Source organism: Urocitellus parryii, chromosome 6, assembly GCF_045843805.1.
Source record: "Urocitellus parryii isolate mUroPar1 chromosome 6, mUroPar1.hap1, whole genome shotgun sequence".
Lineage (NCBI taxonomy): Eukaryota > Metazoa > Chordata > Mammalia > Rodentia > Sciuridae > Urocitellus > Urocitellus parryii.
In genome coordinates, this window is record NC_135536.1 from 100,184,214 (window position 1) to 100,207,415 (window position 23,202).

Here is a 23,202-nt window from a genome sequence, read left to right on the forward strand (position 1 = left end):
GAAGCTTCTGCCTGTTAAAAATCATTGCAGCATTAGTTGTTTTTAATAGTTTTGCCTTTTAACCTTTATACTGAAACTATAATTGACTTACCCATGCCATTATACTATTAGAATTGGATTTGACTTTCTTTTACCAGTGTAAGATTTTAGACTTTCATGTTACTGTCATTCTGTTTCTTAAGCTTGAATAACTTCTTATAGAATTTCTTATAAGGCAGGTCTATTGGTAATAAAGTCTCAGCTTTTGTTTGTCTGAGAAAGTCTTCATCATCATTTCATTTTTGAGAGACTGGATTGCTGAGTACAGGGGCTCTCGGTTGGCACAGTTTGTTTGTCTCAGGGTTTTGTACTTATTATCATACTCCTTTCTGGCCTACAAGGTTTCCACTGAAGATATGTCAATACTGTCATAGAACTTCCATTGTACATAAAAATTTGCTTTCCCCTTGTTCATTTCAAGATTCTCTCTTTACCTTTAAATTTTGACAATTCAATTATGACATTTCTTATGTTGAGTCTCTGAATTAGTTTTGTGTTCTTCATTCTTCCTGAATTGGGTTTTCTATTTCTTTCCCCAAGATTGAGAAGTTTTCTGCTTTTATTTCTTTGAATATGTTTTGCATGCCTTTCTTTTTCTCTCCCTCTCTCATTTTCCTTGTGGCACACCATTGATGCTTAATTTATTCCACTTAATGGTATGCCATAAGTTTCTTAGGCTACCTTCACTTTTTTGTTCTTTTTTCTTTTGCTCCTCAGATTGATGATTTCCAGTGACCTGTTATTAAGTTCACTGAAGCTTTTCTCTGCTTGAGTGAGTTTTCTGTTGAACTCACCTTAGATTTTGAATTTTTCCTGTTAAATTATAATATTTTTCAGCTCTATAATATGCATTTGGTACTCTTTTATTCTTTACATCTCTTTGTTTAAATTATCAGTTTGTTCTTGCATTGCTCTCCTGACTGAGGTGAGCATCTTGGTAGCCATTATTTTAAATTCCTTGTTGGGTAAATCATATCTCTCTCTAATTCACTTGGATTGTTTTCTGTAGATTTATCTTGTTCTTTTATTTGGAATATATTTCCTTGTTTTTCATTTTCCTGGACTGTCTCTGTTAGATTCTGCACATTAGATAATTCTAATTTTAGATAGGCCTCATGTAAGAAATATATCTCACCAATTCATATATGTGGATGTTTTTAAGGTATCTATCAATTTTTTTTTTCCAAACCACTATCTCGGATTTTAGTGGCATTCTGAAAATTAAGATGTACCACATCTCAGTATTCCTCAAGATATTAAGGTAGATGTCAGATCTTCCAGATATATCTGTAAAGGTTGGGAGATTGGATGTATTTCAGATCTTTTCATTTTCTCTGATCTAGGCCCAATCAAGAATGCAAAGCCCATTGACACCCAAAGCTAGGTCATTAAGGAAACAGTCCCTTGGGTGAGATTTACAGAAGTTGTGGCACTAGTTATGGACTGGCTCCATCAAAAAAAAAAAAAATAGTAGACCTGAATTTATCACTGGAGTGAGTCAAACATCAGCTCAGGCTGGCATAGGCCTCCTATTTTTCTGTCCTGCTAGCTACCCACTGCAAATTCATTAGAAGACAGGCCATCAAGTTGCCACTGGAAGAATATGCAGGAAACCCTTTCCAGATTTAAAAAAAAAAAAATGTGAGCTACATGTTCCAGTCTCTTCTCCAGTGCTCCCAAGGGGTATAGACCATGTAAAATCACTTTGTTCTGTAATCTAGGGAGATTTGAACCTAGTACCTTCCACTCTCAGAGCTAGGAGTTTTTTAGAGTGTATCAGGTGGAAGCTGCAAAAGTTGGGTCACTCCAATATGAGAATAGAGTCAGTCCTTCCAGGAGACAATAGCCTTGAAATTATTACTGGGCAAGCCAGGAGAGAAGTCTTTGGAGGTATGGGTGTACTTCTCAGGCTGCCAATGGATTAGTATAATTATGCTCCTTTAAGTCTATGATGCAAGTTAGTTAGAAGTGAGGCCACCAAGAAGCCACTGAAAGAGTGCATCAGAAACTCCTTCCAACGAGAACCATGAGCTGTTTTTGTTAGCCCCTTCTCTGAACTGCATTCAGGATATGAAGCACCTGGAAATGGTTGCACACATATTAAACCTCTGATTTTTCTCCTATAGTCAGAGAGATTTGTATGTGTCTAGAACCCTCTACTTCTATAATTAGTGAATTAAAAGCCAAACCACGGGGAACCTTAAAGTTGGGGTGCTATATGTGAGGCTCAAACCCTCCCTACTCTCCATGAGGAGAAGCAGGTGTCAGGGATTAATTTCTCCATTGCATGTCAAATACATGGGGAAACATCTGTGCTGCAGTGTGTCTCAGCTTTTCTTACTGGTTCACTGTGAATGTTTTCAATTTGTCAAGTGGATAGGAGTTGTCAAGTGGATAGGAGTCTCTAAAACAGTTTCTGACTTTCACAGGGAAATGATCCATTAGTAGGTGTGTATTTGTGCATTCGTGGTTAGAGGGAGACTCAGGAACCTCCATTCTACCATCGTGCTGATATTAGCACCTACAAATTAAATGACTCAAAATATTCCACCACAGCTTTTCCCTATATGAAGGGAGAGCAAAGGAGTCTGGATAAAATCTACATAAGAGGGGGAAGAAGGGAATGGAAGGCCAAAAGATGAGCTTAGTTCCCTAAAGAGAAAGACTACCTACATATGAAAAGGATGGGTAAGGACCATCATAAGCACATAAAGGAGGCAGAACTGGACGTGTAAAGTTGTCTGTAACTATCACTCCTTGGAAGAGTTCAAAAGAAATAGTCTCCTTTCTGGGTGGTTAAGAGGTAAAAGGAGTAGAGAGAGCTGGGATCCTGAAAGATAAGAAAGAACCAAAATATAAGAAGACATACAACCCCTCCTATCACTATCAAAAATGTCATCTATTAAAGAATCTACAGTTTTTTATACTCATTCTCATGTAAATAGTAGGCTTATAAAGTTATGAATTACAGTTCTTACAGAAAAGCAATAGACAAGTCTTCCTCTGTTCCAAGCCACTCTCCGAAGAAAATAACAAATAGCAAATGAGAACAAAAAAATCTCAAATGACAAAAATTGCCACCCTCAATCCCCCTTAGTAAAACCCATGAATCAGAACAAACATAGCACTGCAAACTGAATGACATGATCTTCAAGCAAAAGTGCTTGGGGATATGAAAAATCCTGAATCAGAAATTCAGGTTTTTCTTTTTAAAAAGGAAGTACACCCCAAAAAAGAAGGATTAAAGGAAGGAAGGGGAAAAGGGAGGTAAATGAAAGGGGAGTGGGGGAATGAAAATTGAATTCAAGGAAGGATTAAAAAATCCCCTCACAAATAAAATTTAAATTGCCAAGAACCCAAAGGGGGCTGGGGTTGTGGCTCAGCGGTAGAGCACTTGCTTAGCATGTGTGAGGCCCTGGGTTCAATCCTCAATACCACATAAAGATAAATAAATAAAATAAAGTTATTGTGTTCATCTGCAACTAAAAAAAATTAAAAAGAACAAAAAAAGATCAAATAAAAATGTAATATGGTACCTTGCAGAAAGATGGGAAAATAACCACAAGAATGAAAATAAAATTTATAAACAGAACAAAACAATATTTTTCAATTGTTGAAAGGGAAGAAAGTTAAGGAGTATCTAATATGTAAAATTGGAATTTCTGAAGAAACAAAACAAAGGAATAAAACTTCATTCTAAACTAAAACAAAACTCTGTGAAAGCAATCAAATAAAAAGAAATCTCAAGGCAACATACTGTCATGAATGAAAAATCAAGCTGGAATGAGCAACTCTGAAAATGATCCTAGCAAATTATTACAGATATCCTTGGGATTTTTAGGCACAACTGAATAATAATTTATAAGATCTAAAAACAAAAATTGAACAGACACTTCTCAGAAGAGGACAACCAATTAACACATATATAAAAAATGCTCATCATCTGTAGCTATCAGAGAAATGCAAATCAAAACTACTCTAAGATATCATTTCACTTCAGTCAGAATGGCAGCTATTATGAAGACAAACAACAATAAATGTTGGCAAGGATGTGAGGGAAACAGCACATTCATACATTGCTGGTGGGACTGCAAATTGGTGCAGCCAGTTTGGAAAGCAGTATGGAGATTCCTTGGAAAACTGGAAATGGAATCATCATTTGATCCAGCTATCTCTTTCCTCAGTCTACACCCAAAGGACTTAAAAACAGCATTTTACAGAGACACAGCCACATCAATGTTTACATCAGCAAAATTCACAATAGCTAAACTGTGGAACCAACCTAGATACTCCTCGGTAGATAAATGGATTTTAAAAATGTGGCATACATACACAGTGAAATATTATTCAGCAATAAAAGAGAATAAAATCATGGCATTTGCAGGTAAATGGATGGTGTTGGAGAAAATAATGCTAAGTTAGCCAATCCCCCCAAAAATAAATGCTGAATATTTTCTCTGATATAAGGTGACTGACCCATGATGGGGTAGGGAGGGGGAACATGGAAGGAATAGACGAACTCTAAATAGGGCATAGGGGTGGAAGGGAAAGGTAGAGGGCAGTGGGTTAGCAATGATGGTGGGATGTGATAGACATCATTATCCAAAAAACATGTATGAAGATATGAACTGGTGTGAACATACTTTATATACAAATAGAGATATGAAAAATTGTGCTCTATATGTGTAATAAGAATTATAATGCATTCCACTGTCATGTATTTAAAAATAAAATCAATAAAAAATAAAATAAAAATTAGATTTCCATCAGATTTTAAGGAAAACATGCAAAGAAGGCAATAATCAATACAGCAGTATTTTGAAAACATTCAGATGAAAAGTGGTGAACCTATAGCAAAAGCTATAGGACCAAAAATGTATTTGAAATTCAAGAACTAAGGGACTACTGCCCTTAGGGGTTCATTATGAATCTGTTAGTGAATGAGCTTCATATAACCAAGAGATGACTGTGGGAACACAAACCAAAGGATTGATGATGGATGCTTAACAGGTTTAGAGCTGAGACTACAATGAAGATGTCAAAGCTCTTGACAGCAGCAACACGGTTTTCTTCTTTGTTGTATTTTCCATATATAGGATAGTAGATGGTTCATAGTAGATAATCAATAAATATGTGTTGCATAAATGAATGAAATCCACATTTCAATTCTAACTCCAGTTCTAACTCTCATGAAAATACCTATACTGCATCTATTCCAAAATTTTTGAGTAAAAATGCAAAATAAACAATTTTTTTTCTTGATACCCCTCCTTGCTTTGTGAATTGTCAATTAATGGCTCTAGATTCTTTGGATGCCTAAATTTTACCATTATGTTCCAGCCTATTTGCCATCTCTGGTTTTGAACACAGTTTTCCTCCCCATCTCATTTATTTCCTTGAAATTATCCACCTCTATTTCTTAACACCCAGGTACATGGCCCTGCTTCTGACTGCTTCCTAATTTCCAAAGTCTGTGGCTCAGAGATGTCATCAAGTATTTTCCATGGAGTGATTGCTTACTCACCAATCTAACTTTGTGTTTGAAGATCTAGACCAGAATTTTAAGTAGGTGTATTAGAATACGTAGCTCTGAGGTGTATATATAGCCCCTTCATTTTTAGTTTAATTAACCCAGATCTGGTTTCATTCTGGATTTCTCCTAAGAGATTCACTATGACTAGGGGCAGGACTGTCAACTACTACTCTTGAGTAAAAGGCTTCTTATAGCATCAGTTTCAGTGGCCATGGAATAATGCAATGTTTTCTTTGGTTTTGTTTCTTGGCTTTTTTTCCCTTGTGTTTTTCTAAGACTTACTTATTAGAAATGTGTCATGAAAGAAACTTCTTTGTGTTCTTTCTTACCCTACAAAAAATTAATAATATTTTTTCCTCGGTAGTCAGTGATCTTAAGAAATTTGAATACTGTAATTTACTATTATGATTAATTTTTCCTCTTTGCCCATTTTCATTTATTAAAGATTTACGTTAATCCAAATTGGTTTTTCCTAACATGCTATACATCATTGGTAAATATTTAAATTTTATTTCTTCAAACTTTATATCTTGTTAATATCACAGTTAACTTTTGGCGGCCAGAATTTTAGATAATATTTCATCTTCAAAGATATGCTGTTAAAAAACCTTGGTAAAACCTATCTAAATGGAAAAGGGTAAACTCTTTGTCTACCTTGTTTTTTTCTTGTACTTACTTGGCTTGGCATTCTAGGAATAAATGAGAACCCATCATGTATCTATACACACTAATACAAATGCATAGTACCTTGGATTGAGGTATGTGTGTGTTTATAATGAACTGATACACTGATATACTCTTATTTTTGGACTCAGGTCTCTGGGTGGTAAGCTTTTGTGTTTGTGAGCATGCACTATATAACAAAACATCACATACCTTGAATCTGAGCACTGGCTTTTTATTTGATTTTTCTTCCAAACATTCCATATTACCACCTAAAAGAAATAGAGTGTGCTATCAAACACTAAGAGGAATATTTAAGATAGTACTTGCAAAATTGTATGCTCTTGACTACAGGATAATGCAGAGTTTTTATGAAATGAAATAATGTCACAAATTAAAGAATGAAAAGTGACACTATGATAATGACAACACATTTGCTTTGGGCATGAGAATGGGTTGAGTGTATACCATTTATACCATTTAAACAAATACATCATTGTACATTTCTACACTATACATAAAACCCTATATGTGTTAGTTAGGAGCCTTTAGGGGATGCCTCTTATACAAATTATGATACCCATGTGTAAACATTAACGTTGTGGGGGAAATAAAAAACGCTCTCTCCAAGTAAATGCTAATAAGCCCCATCTAAAGGGAAATAGTCATGTTTCTAAATTGCCAAGCATTTTCTTTGTATAATTTTAAGGAAGTATTATTGTTTTAGTAGTAAAATATTCATATTTCTCATTGAATTTCAGATATTAAATTTTGTACAAAATTATGATGCTTCAGTTTGAAAAACTAATTAAATCTTTAATTATAAATAAAATGAGCTAGTTGAATCTTTGTTGCCAAATTTAAAATGTAGGAGGATTGATGGGTAAATAAATTCTAGGAGTCATTCTTATCATATGAGTTTGATAAAAATTTGTTAGTATATGTAAACCATTAAGCAGAAATAATTTCAGCAAATATTAAGTTAAGTTGAAGTATACTTTTGAATTTGATATTATAATCTCTTACATTGACACTTGGTAGGCAATTCATAGGATATAATTGTAGTTTGAAACATCTTTATATGTCTGATATGTGATTATACATTATGAGAAAAATAAAGAAACACGTGAGAAAAAATAGATACACAGATTTTGGAACAATAAGAGCTAACTTTTCATAGAATCATTTAAGCAATAATAACTGCTCAGAATATAACTTAGAGCATACAGTAAGAAATAAGTTTCTCAGGATATAAAAAGTGGTATCAATCCATCCAAAAAGCCTGTATATTTTATTGCTATGATTATTTCTCACTCAGAGCCTATACGTTTTCATTTTCACAAGTTTGCTTAGCTGTTTTCTTACATGATGGCGAATCATTGCACAGTATGATCAGATAGAGATACTTAGACTGATTGAGTTCCATAAAATAAGGGGACAGCCTAAATACATGCATATTATGTGTATTAGTCAGTTTCTCATTATTATAAAAAATACCTGACATAGGCAAATATGACAAAGGAAAGAAGTTTATTTAACTCATAATTTTAGAGGCTAAAAGTCTAAAACACCATGGTTCAGGTGCTTGTGAGAGTCCTCTCAGCTGTATCACATCATGGCAGTTCTGTGTGTCTGTGTGTCTCTGAGGTCTTTCTCCCTCTCCTTATAAAGCCACCAGGTTTGAATTATAGAATAATTGACCTTATCCAATCTTTTCCCAAAGTCCCCACCTCTAAATACCATAGTTTAATTATGTTTCTATATTCTTAATACCTCAAAAATGGGGACTAAATATCAACACATGAAGTCTCGGGGGTCACTCAAATTACATTGAAACCATAGCAGTATGAATCTACCTTTAAAAAGAAAAAAAACAAACAAACAGGAAATTAGAAAGTAAGGTACTGCAGAGGATAATTAATGTGTGAGTCTTAACTTTTGGAAACCTCTGTTGTGATACAACAGAAAATATCATGTGGACTTACTTTAAAACAAACAGTTTTTCACAGTACACTCTATTTGTCTAGGTCTGACTTTGGGCAGTTCTCCTGTGACAGGTGGCTCAAGGGCTCAGCCTTCCACCATTCCAGACTTTGTTAACCCCCTAGGGCCTTGGAATCTTCATCTGCACCTTCTGCCTTTGTCCAATAGTTGAGAGGAAAGAGAGTACAAGGGACTTCCCAAGAGGAGTTTAGAAGAAGACTAGAATTGGCATACATTCCAATCTCAAATTCAAGGTTGATTGGAAAATGTAGCCTGATCTGTGTACCTGGGATGAAAAGTTTATGGTTTGGTAGCAAATCAGTTAAACCTGCCACAAACACTGAAGTTCATAGTGATTACTCTAAGTCACTGCTTAATAAACAAACAAACAAACAAAAGCTTGGATTTGTCATTTGCTACTGCAGCACAAATTTCAGAGGTGTACCTCATTATCTAGATATGTTGGTCAGCTTTTCGTTGATGTGACAAAATAATTAAGTACACAAATTAAAGGAGGAAAGATTTATTTTGACTTTTGGTTTCAGGAGTTTGAGTCCATGATCAGCTGGCTTCATTGTTTCTGGGCCTGTGGTGAGGCAGAGCACATGGTCAAAGATAGGGCATAGCTGGCCACCTCAGTGTGACTGGGAAGCAGAGTGAGAAAGAAGAAGAAGTTAGGGACAAGATATAGTCCCCAAGGGCATATCCCCTATGGACCCACTTCCTTCAACTAGGTTCTATTTTAGGGTTTCCACCACCTCCCAGTAGTCCATTCAGATATAGTCATCAATGTTAGAACCCTCATGATCCAATCATCTCCCTAAGGTACCACCTCTACACTGGGAACCAAACCTTTCACACATGAATCTTTGGGGGAATATTCCAAATCCAAACCATAATACTGGAGTAGACACTTTCTTCCCACTTTTTTTTTTTTGCACTTTCTTCAAGACAGAACACCATCACCAACTAACGCAATATACTACAGATCTCTTGTTAGACTGCTGAAGAAAATAAGGCTTGTAGAGATGTTGATTACTCATTTGTTGAATTAGTAGAACAGGTCTCCTATTTCTGTCTAATAACAACAGTAAATATCAGTTCATAGTGTATGACAGAAATGAAATTTAAAGGACTATAATAAACTAATTCTTATTATTTTGCAAGCAATTCCATGAGAAGGAGTAAACTTGTAGTTAGAAAAGTTTGTTTGTTTGTTTAGCAAAGGGACTGGTCAAAACCTGATAGTTTGAGTCATTATATCAGCTAACTTCTTAGAAACCAAAGTGCAATAGGGGTCTAGCTTAGTGGTAAAGCACCCCTGGGTTCAATCCTCAATACCTAAATAAATAGATAAAATGCATACTCCCCAGACAAAAACAAAACCAGATCCAGTCATCTAGAGAGATCACTGGCATTCTTTTTGCCTACTGTCCCATGTTTATCCTCACTGGGGAGACTTGGGAGATGCAAATCTGAGGAAGTGACCTGGTCAAGGTGCAGCTACAGTACATTAGACACATAGAAAGTGTTCCTTTCCTGGAGATCAGTGCTCTATCTGACGTTTATGTGGCAAAAATTTGCTCTTAAAATGTAGGCTCTCTCTTCACCTCATTGATTGTTTCTTTTGCTGAGAAGAAGCTTTTTAGTTTGAATCCATCCCATTTATTGATTCTTGATTTTATTTCTTGTACTTTAGGAGTCTTTTTAAGGAGTCTTTTTAGGAGTCTTTTTAAGGGTTTTTTAAAGTCGGGGGCCTAATTAGACATGATGGGCCTACTTTTTTCTCTCTTAGGCACAGAGTCTCTGTTTTAATTCTTTGATACACTTTGAGTTGAGTTTTGTGCATGAGAGATAGGAGTTTAGTTTAATTTTGCTACATATGGATTTCCAGTTTTCCCAGCACCATTTATTGAAGAGGCCGTCTTTTCTCCAATGTATGTTTTTGGCACCTTTGTCTAGTATGAGGCAACTGTATTTATTTGGATTTGTCTCTGTGTCCTCTATTCTGTACCATTGGTCTACATGTCTATTTTGGTGCCAATACCGGATATATAAAGAACTCAAAAAACTTAACACCAAAAAAACAAATAACCAATCAATAAATGGGCTAAGCTGAACAGACACTTCTCAGAAGATATACAATCAATCAACAAATATATAAAAAAATGTTTAACATCTCTAGTAATTAGAGAAATGCAAATCAAACTACTCTAAGATGTCATCTCATGCAGTCAGAATGGCAGTTATCAAGAATACAAACAATAGGAGATAGTCCACAATGGCGGGCCAGAGGGAAGCAGCATCTGAGTCGCTCTGTGACCTGGGGTTCAAGTTGTAAGAATATGGCTTCTCTGCTGCAATATTCCTGCCCCCTGTGCAGGAAGCACCCTGCTCATCCAGGGCTCCAGGCCTCAGCATCTGAGTAGGACTAGCAGTGGTGCCAGCAGCACCTGTGAAGGACTTTTGGTCACCCACTTGAGCCGAAATTAGAGATGCTGCTCCCATGGAGAACACCCAGCAGCTTCCCAGGAGTAAGAACTCCAGCCACTACCCATGTGTGAATGCCCATCTACCAACGTGGGGAATCCCCTGATTGCCACCGTCTTGGGACTCTGCAGAAGCCTACAGAATCCCCTACATGTAGAACCTGTCTGCACCCAGGAACTTCACACAGGCTCTAAAGTCAGCTGACACTGCAAGCCAATGAACTCATCATCCAACACCATTGCCAGGCTCGCCCCACCTGACCAGACACCCCACCGTTGAAAGCAGGAGTCTCCATCTTGGGCCACCTTCATCACCATCTTCCAGGTATCTGGTTTATCCAGTTTCTAACTCCACACTCTCCCCAGCAGCCACTAACCCAGAACAGTGTCATCCTGGCACCAAAATAGACTGGTAGACCAATGGTACAGAATAGAGGACATAAGAGACTAACCCACAAAATTACAGTTATCTTATATTAGACAAAGGCACTAAAAATATACATTGGAGAAATGACAGCCTCTTTAACAAATGGTGCTGTGAACTGGAAATCCATACACAACAAAATGAAATTAAACCCCTATCTCTCACCATGCACAAAACTCAAGTCAAAATGGATCGAGGACCTAGGAATTAAACCAGAGACTCTGCTTCTAATAGAAGAAAAAGTAGGCCCAAATTTCCATCATATTGGATTAGGCTCCTACTTCCTTAATAAAACTCCTATAGTGCAAGAATTAAAATCAAGAATCAATAAATTGGATGGACTCAACCTAAAAAGCTTCTTCTCAGCAAAAGAAGCAATCAGTGAGGTGAATAGGGAGCCTACAGCTTGGGAGCAAATTTTTCCACTTGCACATCAGAGAGACAACTAGTCTCTAGAGTGTATAAAGAACTCAAAAAGCAAAACACCAAAATAACAAATAATCCAATCAATAAATTGGCCAAGGAACTAAACAGACACATCTCAGAAAGTGATATAAAATCAATCAACAAATATATGAAAAAATGTTCAACATTTCTAGCTATTAGAGAAATGCAAATCAAAACTATTCTAATATTTCATCTCACTCTAGTCAGAATGGCAGCTATTAAGAATATAAACATCAATAATGATGGCAAGTATGTGGGGGAAAAGGCACACTCATACATTGCTCGTGGTACTGCAAAATGGTGCAGCCAGTTTGGAAAGCTGTACGGAGATTCCTTGGAAAAATTGGAATGTAACCACCATTTGACCCAGCTATCCCACTCCTTGGTCTATACCCAAAGGACTTAAAAACAGCATACTACAGGGACACAGCCACATCAATGTTTATTGCAGCACAATTCACAATAGTTAAACTGTGGAATCAATCTAGATGCCCATCAGTAGATGAATGGATTGGGAAATTTGGTATATATACACGCAATGGAACATTACTCAGCATTAAAAGTGAATAAAATCATGGCATTTGCAGGTAAATGGATGAAATTGGAGAATATAATGCTAAGTGAATTAGCCAATCCCCAAAAAACAAATGCCGAATGTTTTCTCTGATATTAGGAGGCTGATTCATAGTGAGGTTGGGAGGGGAAGAATGTGAAGATTAGATGAACTCTAGACAAGGTAAAGGGTAGGGAGGGGAAAGGAGGGGGCAAGGGATGTAAAAAAAGATGTTGGAATGAGATGGATATCATCTCCTTAAGCACATGTATGAGGAAAAAATGGTGTGAATATACTTTGTATACAACCAGATACATGAAAAAATGCGCTCTATATGTGTAATATGAATTGTAATGCATTCTGCTGTCACAAATAACAAATTAGAGTTAAAAAATAAAATTAAAAATAATACAAACAACATAAGTGTTGGTAATGATGTGGGGGGAAAGGCACACTCATACATTGCTAGTGGGACTGCAAATTGTTGCAACCAATCTGGAAAGCAGTATGGAGATTCCTTAGAAAACTTGGAATGGAACAACTATTTGACCCAGCTATCCCACTCTTTAGTCTATACCCAAAGGATTTAAAATCAGCCTACTATAGTAACTCAACCACATCAATGTTTATAGCAGTTCAATTCACAATAGCTAAACTGTGGAACCAATCTAGATGCCCTTCAATAGATGAATGGATTAAAATCTGTGGTATATATACACAATAGAATATTACTCCGCATTAAAAGAAAATAAATTTATGGCATTTGCAGGTAAATGAATGGAGTTGGAGAATATCATGCTACGTGAAGTAAGCCAATCCCCCAAAACAAAAGGGGAGGTGGCATTGGGGTAGGAAAGATGATGGAATGAGATGTACACCATTATCCTAGGTACATGTATGTCTGCACATATGGTGCAAATCTACATCATGTACAACCAGAGAAATGAAAAGTTGTGCTTCAGTTGTGTACAAAGAATCAAATGCATTCTGGTGTCATATAGACCTAATTAGAATATATATATATATATATATATATATATATATATATATATATATACATACATATATATATATAATAAGTGTACTTTTCCTGGAACCTTGTGAATAGAGGAATGAAAGAACTGTAGAAGCATAGGAGAGTTTGCAGAATCCAGGAGGATGGATTTTGGAAAGTTTGTAATCTTGGGTACGCAAATAAAGAAATAAACAACATATATGGCTTTGGAAAAGTGCAATATGCATGGTCCATTCAAGTAAACTAAGAATCCTGCCTCTAAAATAGGCATTTACCTTTTTCCAAGGTATTCTGTGATGTAAGGGATTGGTGAAACCTGTCCCTTTTAGGGTCAACATGCATTCAAGGTTAGCCATACTTACTATTGAAACATTTACAAACCTGAGTAAAGAAAAGAAGACATCCAAAGATTTTATTTTGAAAAATAGGCATATAATTTCACAGAAGGCATGCATCTGTCTAAAGTATTATCCCTTTCAAATAAGTTGAGGTCCTACTGCATGTAATGTTTCTTTTGACACTAATTCCTCTTCATGCACTATCACTATTAGCAGATAATTTCTCTATTTAATTGTTCACTTAAAGCAAAAATTTGGTAAATCCATCTTCTCCAGGAGACAATAACATTCTGTACAACCTGCAAATCAGGGACACTTGCTATTGTGTTGAATGGACTGATAGTATATCACCCTTCTTCCCTATTCTCAGGGAACTCAGATCAAGGACGTGCAGCCTCATTTTAGATATCCAATGCCTCATACATGCATGGCCTTGCACAAGACGGTCCTCAATAAATACTTTTGGAATTAAATGAAACTGAGCTGCCTTTCCATTCACAATTCTGATACTATGCAAATATTCTTAGAGAATTAATATATTAAATCAGGATCATTTCTAACATTTGCAGAGCTAGGAGCACACATAGACTCCCACATAGAATATACCTAAATACTTACAGTTTACAAACCATGCTCCCAAATTGTTAAGTAAAATGTTCTTTCTACATTAATGAGTATAATTTCTTATTGACATGATAAAAAATGTATATAACACCACTTATGTTTTAATATTTTGAAAGTTGGAAAAATGTCAAAGTTAAAATTTATTTTTCAATATGCTTATTTGAGTCTTCTTCTTGGACTGATAATATTTGGTTATTCAATAAGGATATCCATAAATCAGAAATCATATTTTTCTTGTAGAAAATACACCTTTTCATTTCTATTTCAGAAAGAACACTATGCAGTTATAATAAAAATTTTCCAAATATTTTGCATTACATTAACAGTGATGCCAAACAACACAGCCTTTCCTGCATTATGCCTTGTCACACCATTCATAATTTTGAAAAATAAAAGATACCTTCACCTTGACATTTCTTTTTCTTTTTTTTTTTGTCTTTTTTTCAAACTCCAATTGCACTGTTTGTTTTTTTCCAAAGAATCTCAAACAATCTCATTTTACATGCATTCTCAATATTTATTAAAAATAAACATGATCTGAATTTTTATAAATAGATGTAATTTAAAGTAAACTTTAAAATATATTTTAGAGTTAAAATTTAATTGAAGTTCATGCATCTAAATTTTAAAATATAAAGCGATTTACACTTCTAACATTCAATATCGATTTAATTGGCAGAAAATCAATATCAGATTTCATGTATATTACATCTGGAACTACACATATACAAACCTAAAAGTAATATGAATTATGTTTTATTCAAAATATTCCCCATCTATTGTGTGTATCCGTTTTGATTCATGAATACCTTCACAAGCATTAGTTGGAATTAAATAAAAGTAAAACATGTGTGTTAATTAACTTAAAAATCATAGTTTATTACGCAACAATATATTACATTTCAGTTGTCCAGGGTAGAACTTGGCATGTTAGTTTGCCATATACCTCACCTATGTGCTTTCACAGTGCAAGTTTCTCCCCACACTCCAAAGCAGTGTTTCTATTGGTCAGTACTGGAACAGCTTGCCACAGTTTGTAGCATTTGGACACAGTCAACTTTTATGTTTTAGAACTTAGGGCAAAAGATGGTCCAGAATGCTTTTTTTTTTCTGGGGTTCGGAGAGTATTAATCATAAATTCAGGTGTTGCTAGTCATGAGAGAAGATATTTAGCATTCCAGCTTGCTTTCTACAGCACCAAGAATGGGATCCCACATGATTGTGGAGCCCATGAGTCACTTAATTTGTGATATGTTGAGACCTCTAAATGTGTGGGTAAAGGGTAAGGACCTCACCATGTTGTGTTGTAGGGTAGTATTGTGTTAAGTTCCTACCTATGAATTTTTCCTTTTAAGAAATGAAGGGATACTAGATATTTAACAGGATAGGCTGGGAGAAAACCAATATCAAAAGGTGAAAAAGATGAGCTGGGCTGTGGCTCAGAAGTAGAGCGCTTCCATAGCATGCGTGAGGTACTGGGTTTGATCCTCAGCACCATATAAATATAAAATAAAGATATTGTGTCCACCTATAACTATGTAAGTAAATAAATAAGGTGAAAAAGAATGAAATACATTTGGAGATAGCTGAAGCAAAACATCTTGTTCATAATTTTGCTTGGTGGTTGGCTTATAAGTACTAGTTTATTACTATTGTTTCTTTGTGAGTACATATATCTGTGCTTCTCTCTCTTTCTCCTGACACATTGTCTTAAATTAATCTTTGTTGAGAGCATTTTAAAACGTTTGATTTGGGGTTGTAATCTTTCTTTTGTATACAATAGGACTTTAAGACCCTCTATAGACAGGTTTTAGAAAACAGGGATAACCTAAATCTTTTAATAACAATTTAATTGCTTCAATTAGTATTTTCAGAATTCTGCCCAGAATGTAATATAGAATGTTTTTACTATGAATCAAAGCCTTGAGCTTAGTGGAGAATCATAGATCTCCACCAGAACTTATCAGAGCATATTGTCAACCTAAATATAGCTAGGGATATTTTGGGTTTGAGTTTGGTTGTGTTTATAATTTAGCCAGAATTGGCCAAGATAATATGGGGCAGGGGGGAATCAACATGTTCAGTAGCATTATTACATATCTCTCCTCCCTAGTTTTTGTAAGTCCAGGTCATAAAAACAGTTTTAAGCTATTCTTTTCAAGCAAGATGGAAAATAATGCCACATATTAGTAAAACTCTCCTAACAAAATATCAAAAAAGCTATAGGATGCAAAATAATTTTAGTTGAACTTAAAAGGTTAAGAAAAAATTATATGGCTGATTGAGATATCTTTTCTTTTTAACTTTCTTAATATTTTAAGTATTAAATAATTAGGCCAGAAATGTTATCTACATATTCACATGTTCTGTATTAATCAGTGAATATGATGCCTAGTTTGAATCATGTTTTATCCATGCTTAGAGGTCTTATTCTGTCACTTTGCATCTGGCTAAAAGTAGTCAAAATATGAACGTTTGCAGATAAATGGAAAAATCTTAAGTATGCTCTTATTCTTTAAGCCTATCAAAATTCTCACCTTTTTAGCAGGACATATTAGAACATTCAAGTTATTTCACATTGTTGCTTGAGATGCCATTATTTTTGCATTTTGAAATTTCAGGTCTGCCTTCAGCAATTTACTTTGCCTTTACCTCTAATACACTCTTCTTGTTATAAATACCACTAATCTACCTCTAAAGGTATATTGGAGTACAGCAGCACCGTTGTCAAACCAAACTTTATTAATTGTTTGATGTTATCTGTTATAGAACATGAGAAGCAGCGATTATGCAAGAGCACCGATTATATGAATTTGCATTTCAAAGTGAAATGGTTTTATAATGAATATGTGCGCGAACTTCCTGCCTTCAAGGATGCTGTTCCTGAATACTCCTTGTAAGTACTGATTTTTTCAACACCCCCCCAGTTTGTTCTCAATTCACAGTTCTGTAAAATTACAGCTGAATTGTGTAGCACTAAAATCTCCTCACATAGTTTTCATTTGAAAACAGACAGTTCTGTCATAAAGTTAACATTAAAAGATTTGTATCTCTTTGAGCCATATTTAATTGAATGGTGTTGCGTTTTTTAAGTATCTTTTATTTGGATATTCAATACAGAGAGAGAAAGAAATAAACACTAAGAAATTGTTTATATGAAGACATTACTTCCTATGAAAGTGCTAGAATGCAATATTTCCTAATGAGGGTGGTTATATATTGATCTGTATCATCAGATTTTTCTCTTTTACTTGAGCATCTATCTTAGAAATTCACATTTCTAAATTGGAAACCATTATTTAGCCAGTAAATTTTATATGCATTATAAATCTATATCATTTCATTTAAGGGTTCTTCCATGTCACTGTACCAAGTGCTACAAGGCAATAATGCAAAAGAGGAAGAGCTTGCTCTCTAGGGGGCTGATACTCAGGAGATATAAGTACAAAAATCATGAAAAAGCAAGGCAAATGAAACAAGTATTAACTTAAGGAGCATAAACAAAGTATCATAGGGTCTCAGAGAAGAGAGAACTTACCCTTGTTGGGGAACTTTGCATGATATTTGTGAATGGGATAGCATTTAATGTAGACTTTGAAAAGTTGGTCAGGTTATGGCAAGAAAAGGGAGAAAAACATTTAGATAGAAATGAAACTTGTGATTATAGTCATGTATTTTGAAATATGTTGGCTATGGTTCATAGGAAATAGTGTTATTCTAGTGAGACAGGGTATTTCATGTTTTGAATGTTTTGAATCATGTTTTATCCATGCTTAGAGGTCTAATTCTGTCAGTAGAAGTGAAATCAGTAGAAAGTGATATAGGAAAAGTAATTTTGAAAAAAGATCATTGTAAATGGATTCTGTGAAGCTTGTATTGCATTCATTAAACTCTGTGGGAATTGGAAGAGACAGAATGGGGGGGAAGAAAAGAGATTTAGAAGGTAAAGAGCAATGTAATGATGGCATATTAATAGCCTCTAATATACCTCTAACAGACATGGATAAGGTGGAGTAGGGCAATAAGAAAGGTTAAAAGCTAAAATTATGAAGGGGAGGTGAGAAGATGTAAGTCAAAGGACACAAAATTTCAGTTAGATAGGAGCAATAAGTTTAAAAGATCTATTATACAACATGGCAACTACAGTTAATAACAGCATATTGTATTCTTAAAAATTGCTAAGAATCAATTTTATGTGTTCTCACCATAAAAATTCTTAAGTATGTGAGGTAACACATATGTTAATCAGCTTGATTTAAGCATTCCAAAATGCACACGTATTTCAAAACATTTTCACATAGTAAATATATACATTTTCATCAATCAAAAATACAAACATAAAATAAAATCATATACTTTATATTTTAAAAGATTATATTAATAATATAGAATGATTGAAGTGAGAATGCAAAGGGTAAAGATATGTGGGATAGAAATTTTAATAATAGAATTTATAGAATTTGTCAACTAAATGCATATGGAGATAAAATAATGAGGAATTAAACATGAAGTATGTGCACCTAAGCAGTTGGTGGTATCACTGGGAAAAGGAGAGTAAAACAAAAGAGCTATTTTCCAGAGCCATCTGCTTCTGGCTCTGCCTAGACATACTACACTAAACTAAAAGCTAAATAATAACGTTCACTGAAGACCAACTGTAAAATGTGAATACGATTAAAAAGCATCACAAAGCAGTTCAGGATGGAGACATTGGGGTCCCTGAGAAAAGAGAAGTGCACCAAGCAGGCAACTGCATGGTGCAGCTTTTCCCCTGAGCTCCCCACCCACATATATTTCCCAATTTGCAATAGAGATCTCTGGGCCAAAAAAAGAATTTGGAGCAATCTCCTTGGGCTGAAAAAAAAAATATAATGGCATACAGGGATGTAAAGGCTGCATGGACTCATGGGGTCAAGATCGGAAAGAAATGGGAACTACATAGACAGGAACATAGGATTGTACATGTAGTTTCCCCTTGAGGTATTTTCTGATCCTCACCTGCCTATGTGTAGAGATTTAGGAGAAAAAAAATCAAGTAGAAAGTGAGAGATTGAAAACTAAAAGGAGATGCTGGCAGTCTTACAGCACTATAGGGACAAAAGTTAGAGGTCAAGCCTTATTAGAAAACAAGGAATATTTTAAACACTCAGGGCCTCTAGGTGAAATCCCTGGAGGGCTTTGTCCTAGAAATAAGAGCAAACTAGAAATAGACCACGAAACCCAGCCTGTCTAGATCAAGATAGTCTCCCTGAATTCTGACTAAAAGGAAAAAAAAAATCCTCTCTGGAGTAAATGATCAACAAAAGGTCCACAGTATTTCATAGACAACATATGATATTCAACAAAAAATTAAAGGCAACAGGACCTGAATGGCTAGGATCTAAGAGAAAATGCAGGTATTAATTAGATGTACCAGACACAGACTTTAATCTTTAATTTATACTTCTAAAATATTTGAAATTTCAACAGAAAAAAAATTGAACGTGTAGGAAAAATAAAATAGAAATTATAGAACTAAAGTAAAATGAAATTAAAAATATAATATATGATGTTATGAGCTGATTGTAAACAGCAGAAAAGGACAAAAAATAATTAGAAGATAGGTTTGAAGGAAATATCTATGTGAAAACAGAGAGAAACAAGAAGTTCAAAGTATAGGAAAAAAAAGAAACAAGTGCTATCTGGTACAAAGTACAAAGGGCTAATATACAAAGAATTAAATACTCAAAAAGAACAGAGAAGACATGAGACCACAAATCATGTAACACAAAAAAATTGTTTTGTCCATTGATGGACTGTACACATGGTGGTGTGTCATGCAACCCAGGTTTGTAGTGGACTACAAACTAGTAACTACACTAGGATGCTCATACAATGAAGAAATTGCCTGATGCACTTCTCAGAACATATCCTCCTTGTTAAGCAAATCATGACTGTACTAGTGCAGTGTTTAAAAAATACTAGGTGTGGATTTTACAAAATTTATGAGAAACATGAAGCCAAAATTCAAGAAGTTATGTAAATCCTAAACAGGATGATGCAAAGAAAACTGCCTACAGGTACATTATTAAAAAGTGTTTGAAACCAAAAGTATGATAAAACCCTTAAAAATGTACCAGGCTCCCAGGGTTAAAAAAAGTTAGTAACAATAATTGAAAGAAAGGTAATGCAGCTATACTAATATTGAACAAAATATACTTTAAAATAAAAGTACTTTAAGAATTGATGTAGTGGCACAAGCCTGTAATCCCAGTGACTCAATAGGCTGAGGCAGGAGGATCACAGATTCAAGGCCAACCTCAGGAACATTGTAGCAAGACCCTCTGCAATTTGGTGAAACCCTATCTCACAAAAAGGAAGGAAAAAAAGGAACTGGTCATGTAGCTCAGTGGTAAAGTGCCCCTGAGGAAGGGGTGATTAAAAAAAATACTTTGAGAAAAAAATATTTCATGAGGATCCAAGGGGCAGTTCAACAACATGTATATCAATTCTAAATTGTCATGAATCATATAACATTAGCAAAATACATTAAGCAAAAAATTGCCACAAGTAAAAGAAAAATATCAGCAGATTCACCCTTCTATTTGGATATTATGTTTCTTCAGCAATGGAGTGAACATTCAGACCAATAAATCATTAATAAAGCTTAAACAATAAAAATAGCAAGCTGAGAACAGTGGTACACACCTGTAATCCCAGAGATTTGGGAGGCTGAGACAGGAGGATTGTTAAGTTCAAAGCCAACTTCAGCAATTTAGTGAGGTCCTAAGCAACTTATCCAGACTCTGTTTCAAAATAAAAAATAAAAAGGACTGGGGATATGGCTAAGTGGTAAAGCACTCTAGGTTCAATTCCTAATACAAAAAAAAAATAGCTTACTTGGAGATGTCAGGCTATAAGCTATGAACCAATATCAGAGTATCCATATCTAATTATCCAGAGATTCCACGATTTTTGTAGACATTATTGTATACACACCTGCATACTCACAAACATGCCTATATAAAATTTAATAGCTCACAAAGACAAACTATACAATAAAATCAATCACATGGTTTTACCATTGGAAGAAATCTTAAAAACAGAAAATTAAATCAAAAGAAAGTAAAAGAAAGAAAATAGTCAATATGACCTGATGTAAAAATGAAATATAAAAAATAGGAGAAATTAGTTAAGCCAAAGATGGTTTTTAAAGACTAATAAAATTGAAAAAGCCTTAGCAAGGACAATGGGAAAGAGAAACAGAATGTCACAAATCACTAGCTTTGGAAGAGGGCACAATAAAGATCCTAAAACAAGAAAAATAAAAAATATTTTTCTCCATACATTTAGAAATTTAGACAAAATGCACAAATTTCTTTTACAATAAATCTTATTAAACTGACATGAGAAAAATGTAAAATCTAATAAGACTATAACTATTTTTAAAATTGAATACTTAACTAAATAGTTTCACAAATAAAATCTCAGGTCCAAATGCCATTCTTACAAATGTTTAAGGAAGAAATATCACCCCTATTACAAATTTCCAGAGAACACAGGAAAACAAGTCATTTTTCTCTTTTGAAACCAGCATATTTTTGCTACTAAAACCTATGAGAACACAAAACATATGGATAAGAAGAGTACAGTTTATTTCATGAATATAGTTTTAAAAATAACTTTAATGAGATGTGAGCCAATACAATCCAGTAATTTATAAAAAGCTAATATAATATCACCAAAGAAAATTTCTTCCTGGGATATGAGATCAGTTAAGCATTGAGAAATCAGTGTAACTCACCTTGATTTAAAGAGTAAAGGAGAAAATCCCTATAATCATTACACTAGACATAGAATAATAATTTGATAAAATAAAAATTAATTGGTTATAAATATATCTTACCAAGTTAATAATGGAAGGAAACTATCTAAATCTATTAAAAAGCTACCCTCCTCAAAATAACAGCAGTAAGAAAACAACCACAGAAACATGATGTTTATTGATAAGATTTTGAAAGCTTCCCCTTAAGATCAGAATGAGACATATCTGGTCAGGCATGGTGGCACATGCCTGTAATCTCAGCTACTGGAGATCACAAATTGCAGGTCAGCTTCAGCAATTTAGTAATTTCTTGTCTTGAAATAAAATTTTAAAAGGCTATGGATATAGATCAATGGTAGCGTTTGCCTGGCATGCATGAAGCACTGTAGGCTCAATCCCCAGTATGGCTAAGAAAAGAGAGAGAGACATATCTTATAATATTGTTCTTATTTAACATTGTACTAGAAATCATAGGCAATACAATAAGACAAGAAAGGAATGGAAAAGTGCGATTGCTGGGCTGGGGATATAGCTCAGTGGTAGAGTGCTTGCCTCACTTGCAGGAAGCCCTGGATTCAATCCCCAGCACCAAAAAAAGGAATAGAAATTATAACTGTAAACAACAAATAATGATGCTATTTTATTTGCATATGAGATAGTTGTGCACCTAGAAAATTCAAAGGAAAGTATAAGAAAATTAATATAATTAGTAAATGTAGTAGTCTATGTAAAACTTGATAAAATTTCTGTATTATGGTCACAATTAGAAAATTATATATAAAGCATACCACTTAAATGAACATTGAAATCACCAGAAATAAATGTGAGGAAGACTATGCAAGCCCTATTTTCAAGCTACTAGAGCATGTTAGTAAGAGAAATTTAAGATGTGCTGAATAAAATCTACAATATTGCTAAATAGTTCAATTATTATAAAAATGGTAGTTCTCCCACATTGACAGATTCAATGTAATCCTATGAAAATTCTAAAAGTTATTTTTGTGCAAATTGATAAATTCATTAAAATGCATGTAAAATGCAAAGGGCTAAGAATTCTCAGACATCTGAAAGAGGAAGTTTGAAAAGCTGGAAAACTACTCTTTGATTATCAAGGCTCATTAAAAAGATACAGTAAAACTAAGTGTGGTGTTATCAAATGACAATGAACCAGAGGAAGAAGGTAGTTCAGAGATAGACTCATACATGTGCCATCACCCGATTTCCATCGAAGTTATTAATTCATTGTGGTAGAATGGAGAGTGTTAAATGGTGCTGGATCAACAGGGCATC

At 34.6% G+C, this 23,202-nt stretch overlaps 1 protein-coding gene across 2 annotated transcripts in view; it reads left to right on the forward strand.

The window, feature by feature from the left end:
• Unc13c (unc-13 homolog C) overlaps positions 1 to 23,202 on the forward strand; it is a 544,151-nt gene that overhangs the window by 403,083 nt on the left and 117,866 nt on the right. For both annotated transcript variants that reach the window (XM_026391056.2, XM_077799599.1), the window contains one exon: positions 16,878 to 17,004. In XM_026391056.2, coding sequence (XP_026246841.1) covers positions 16,878 to 17,004 — 127 coding nt within the window. The remainder of the gene's footprint in view (positions 1 to 16,877; positions 17,005 to 23,202) is intronic.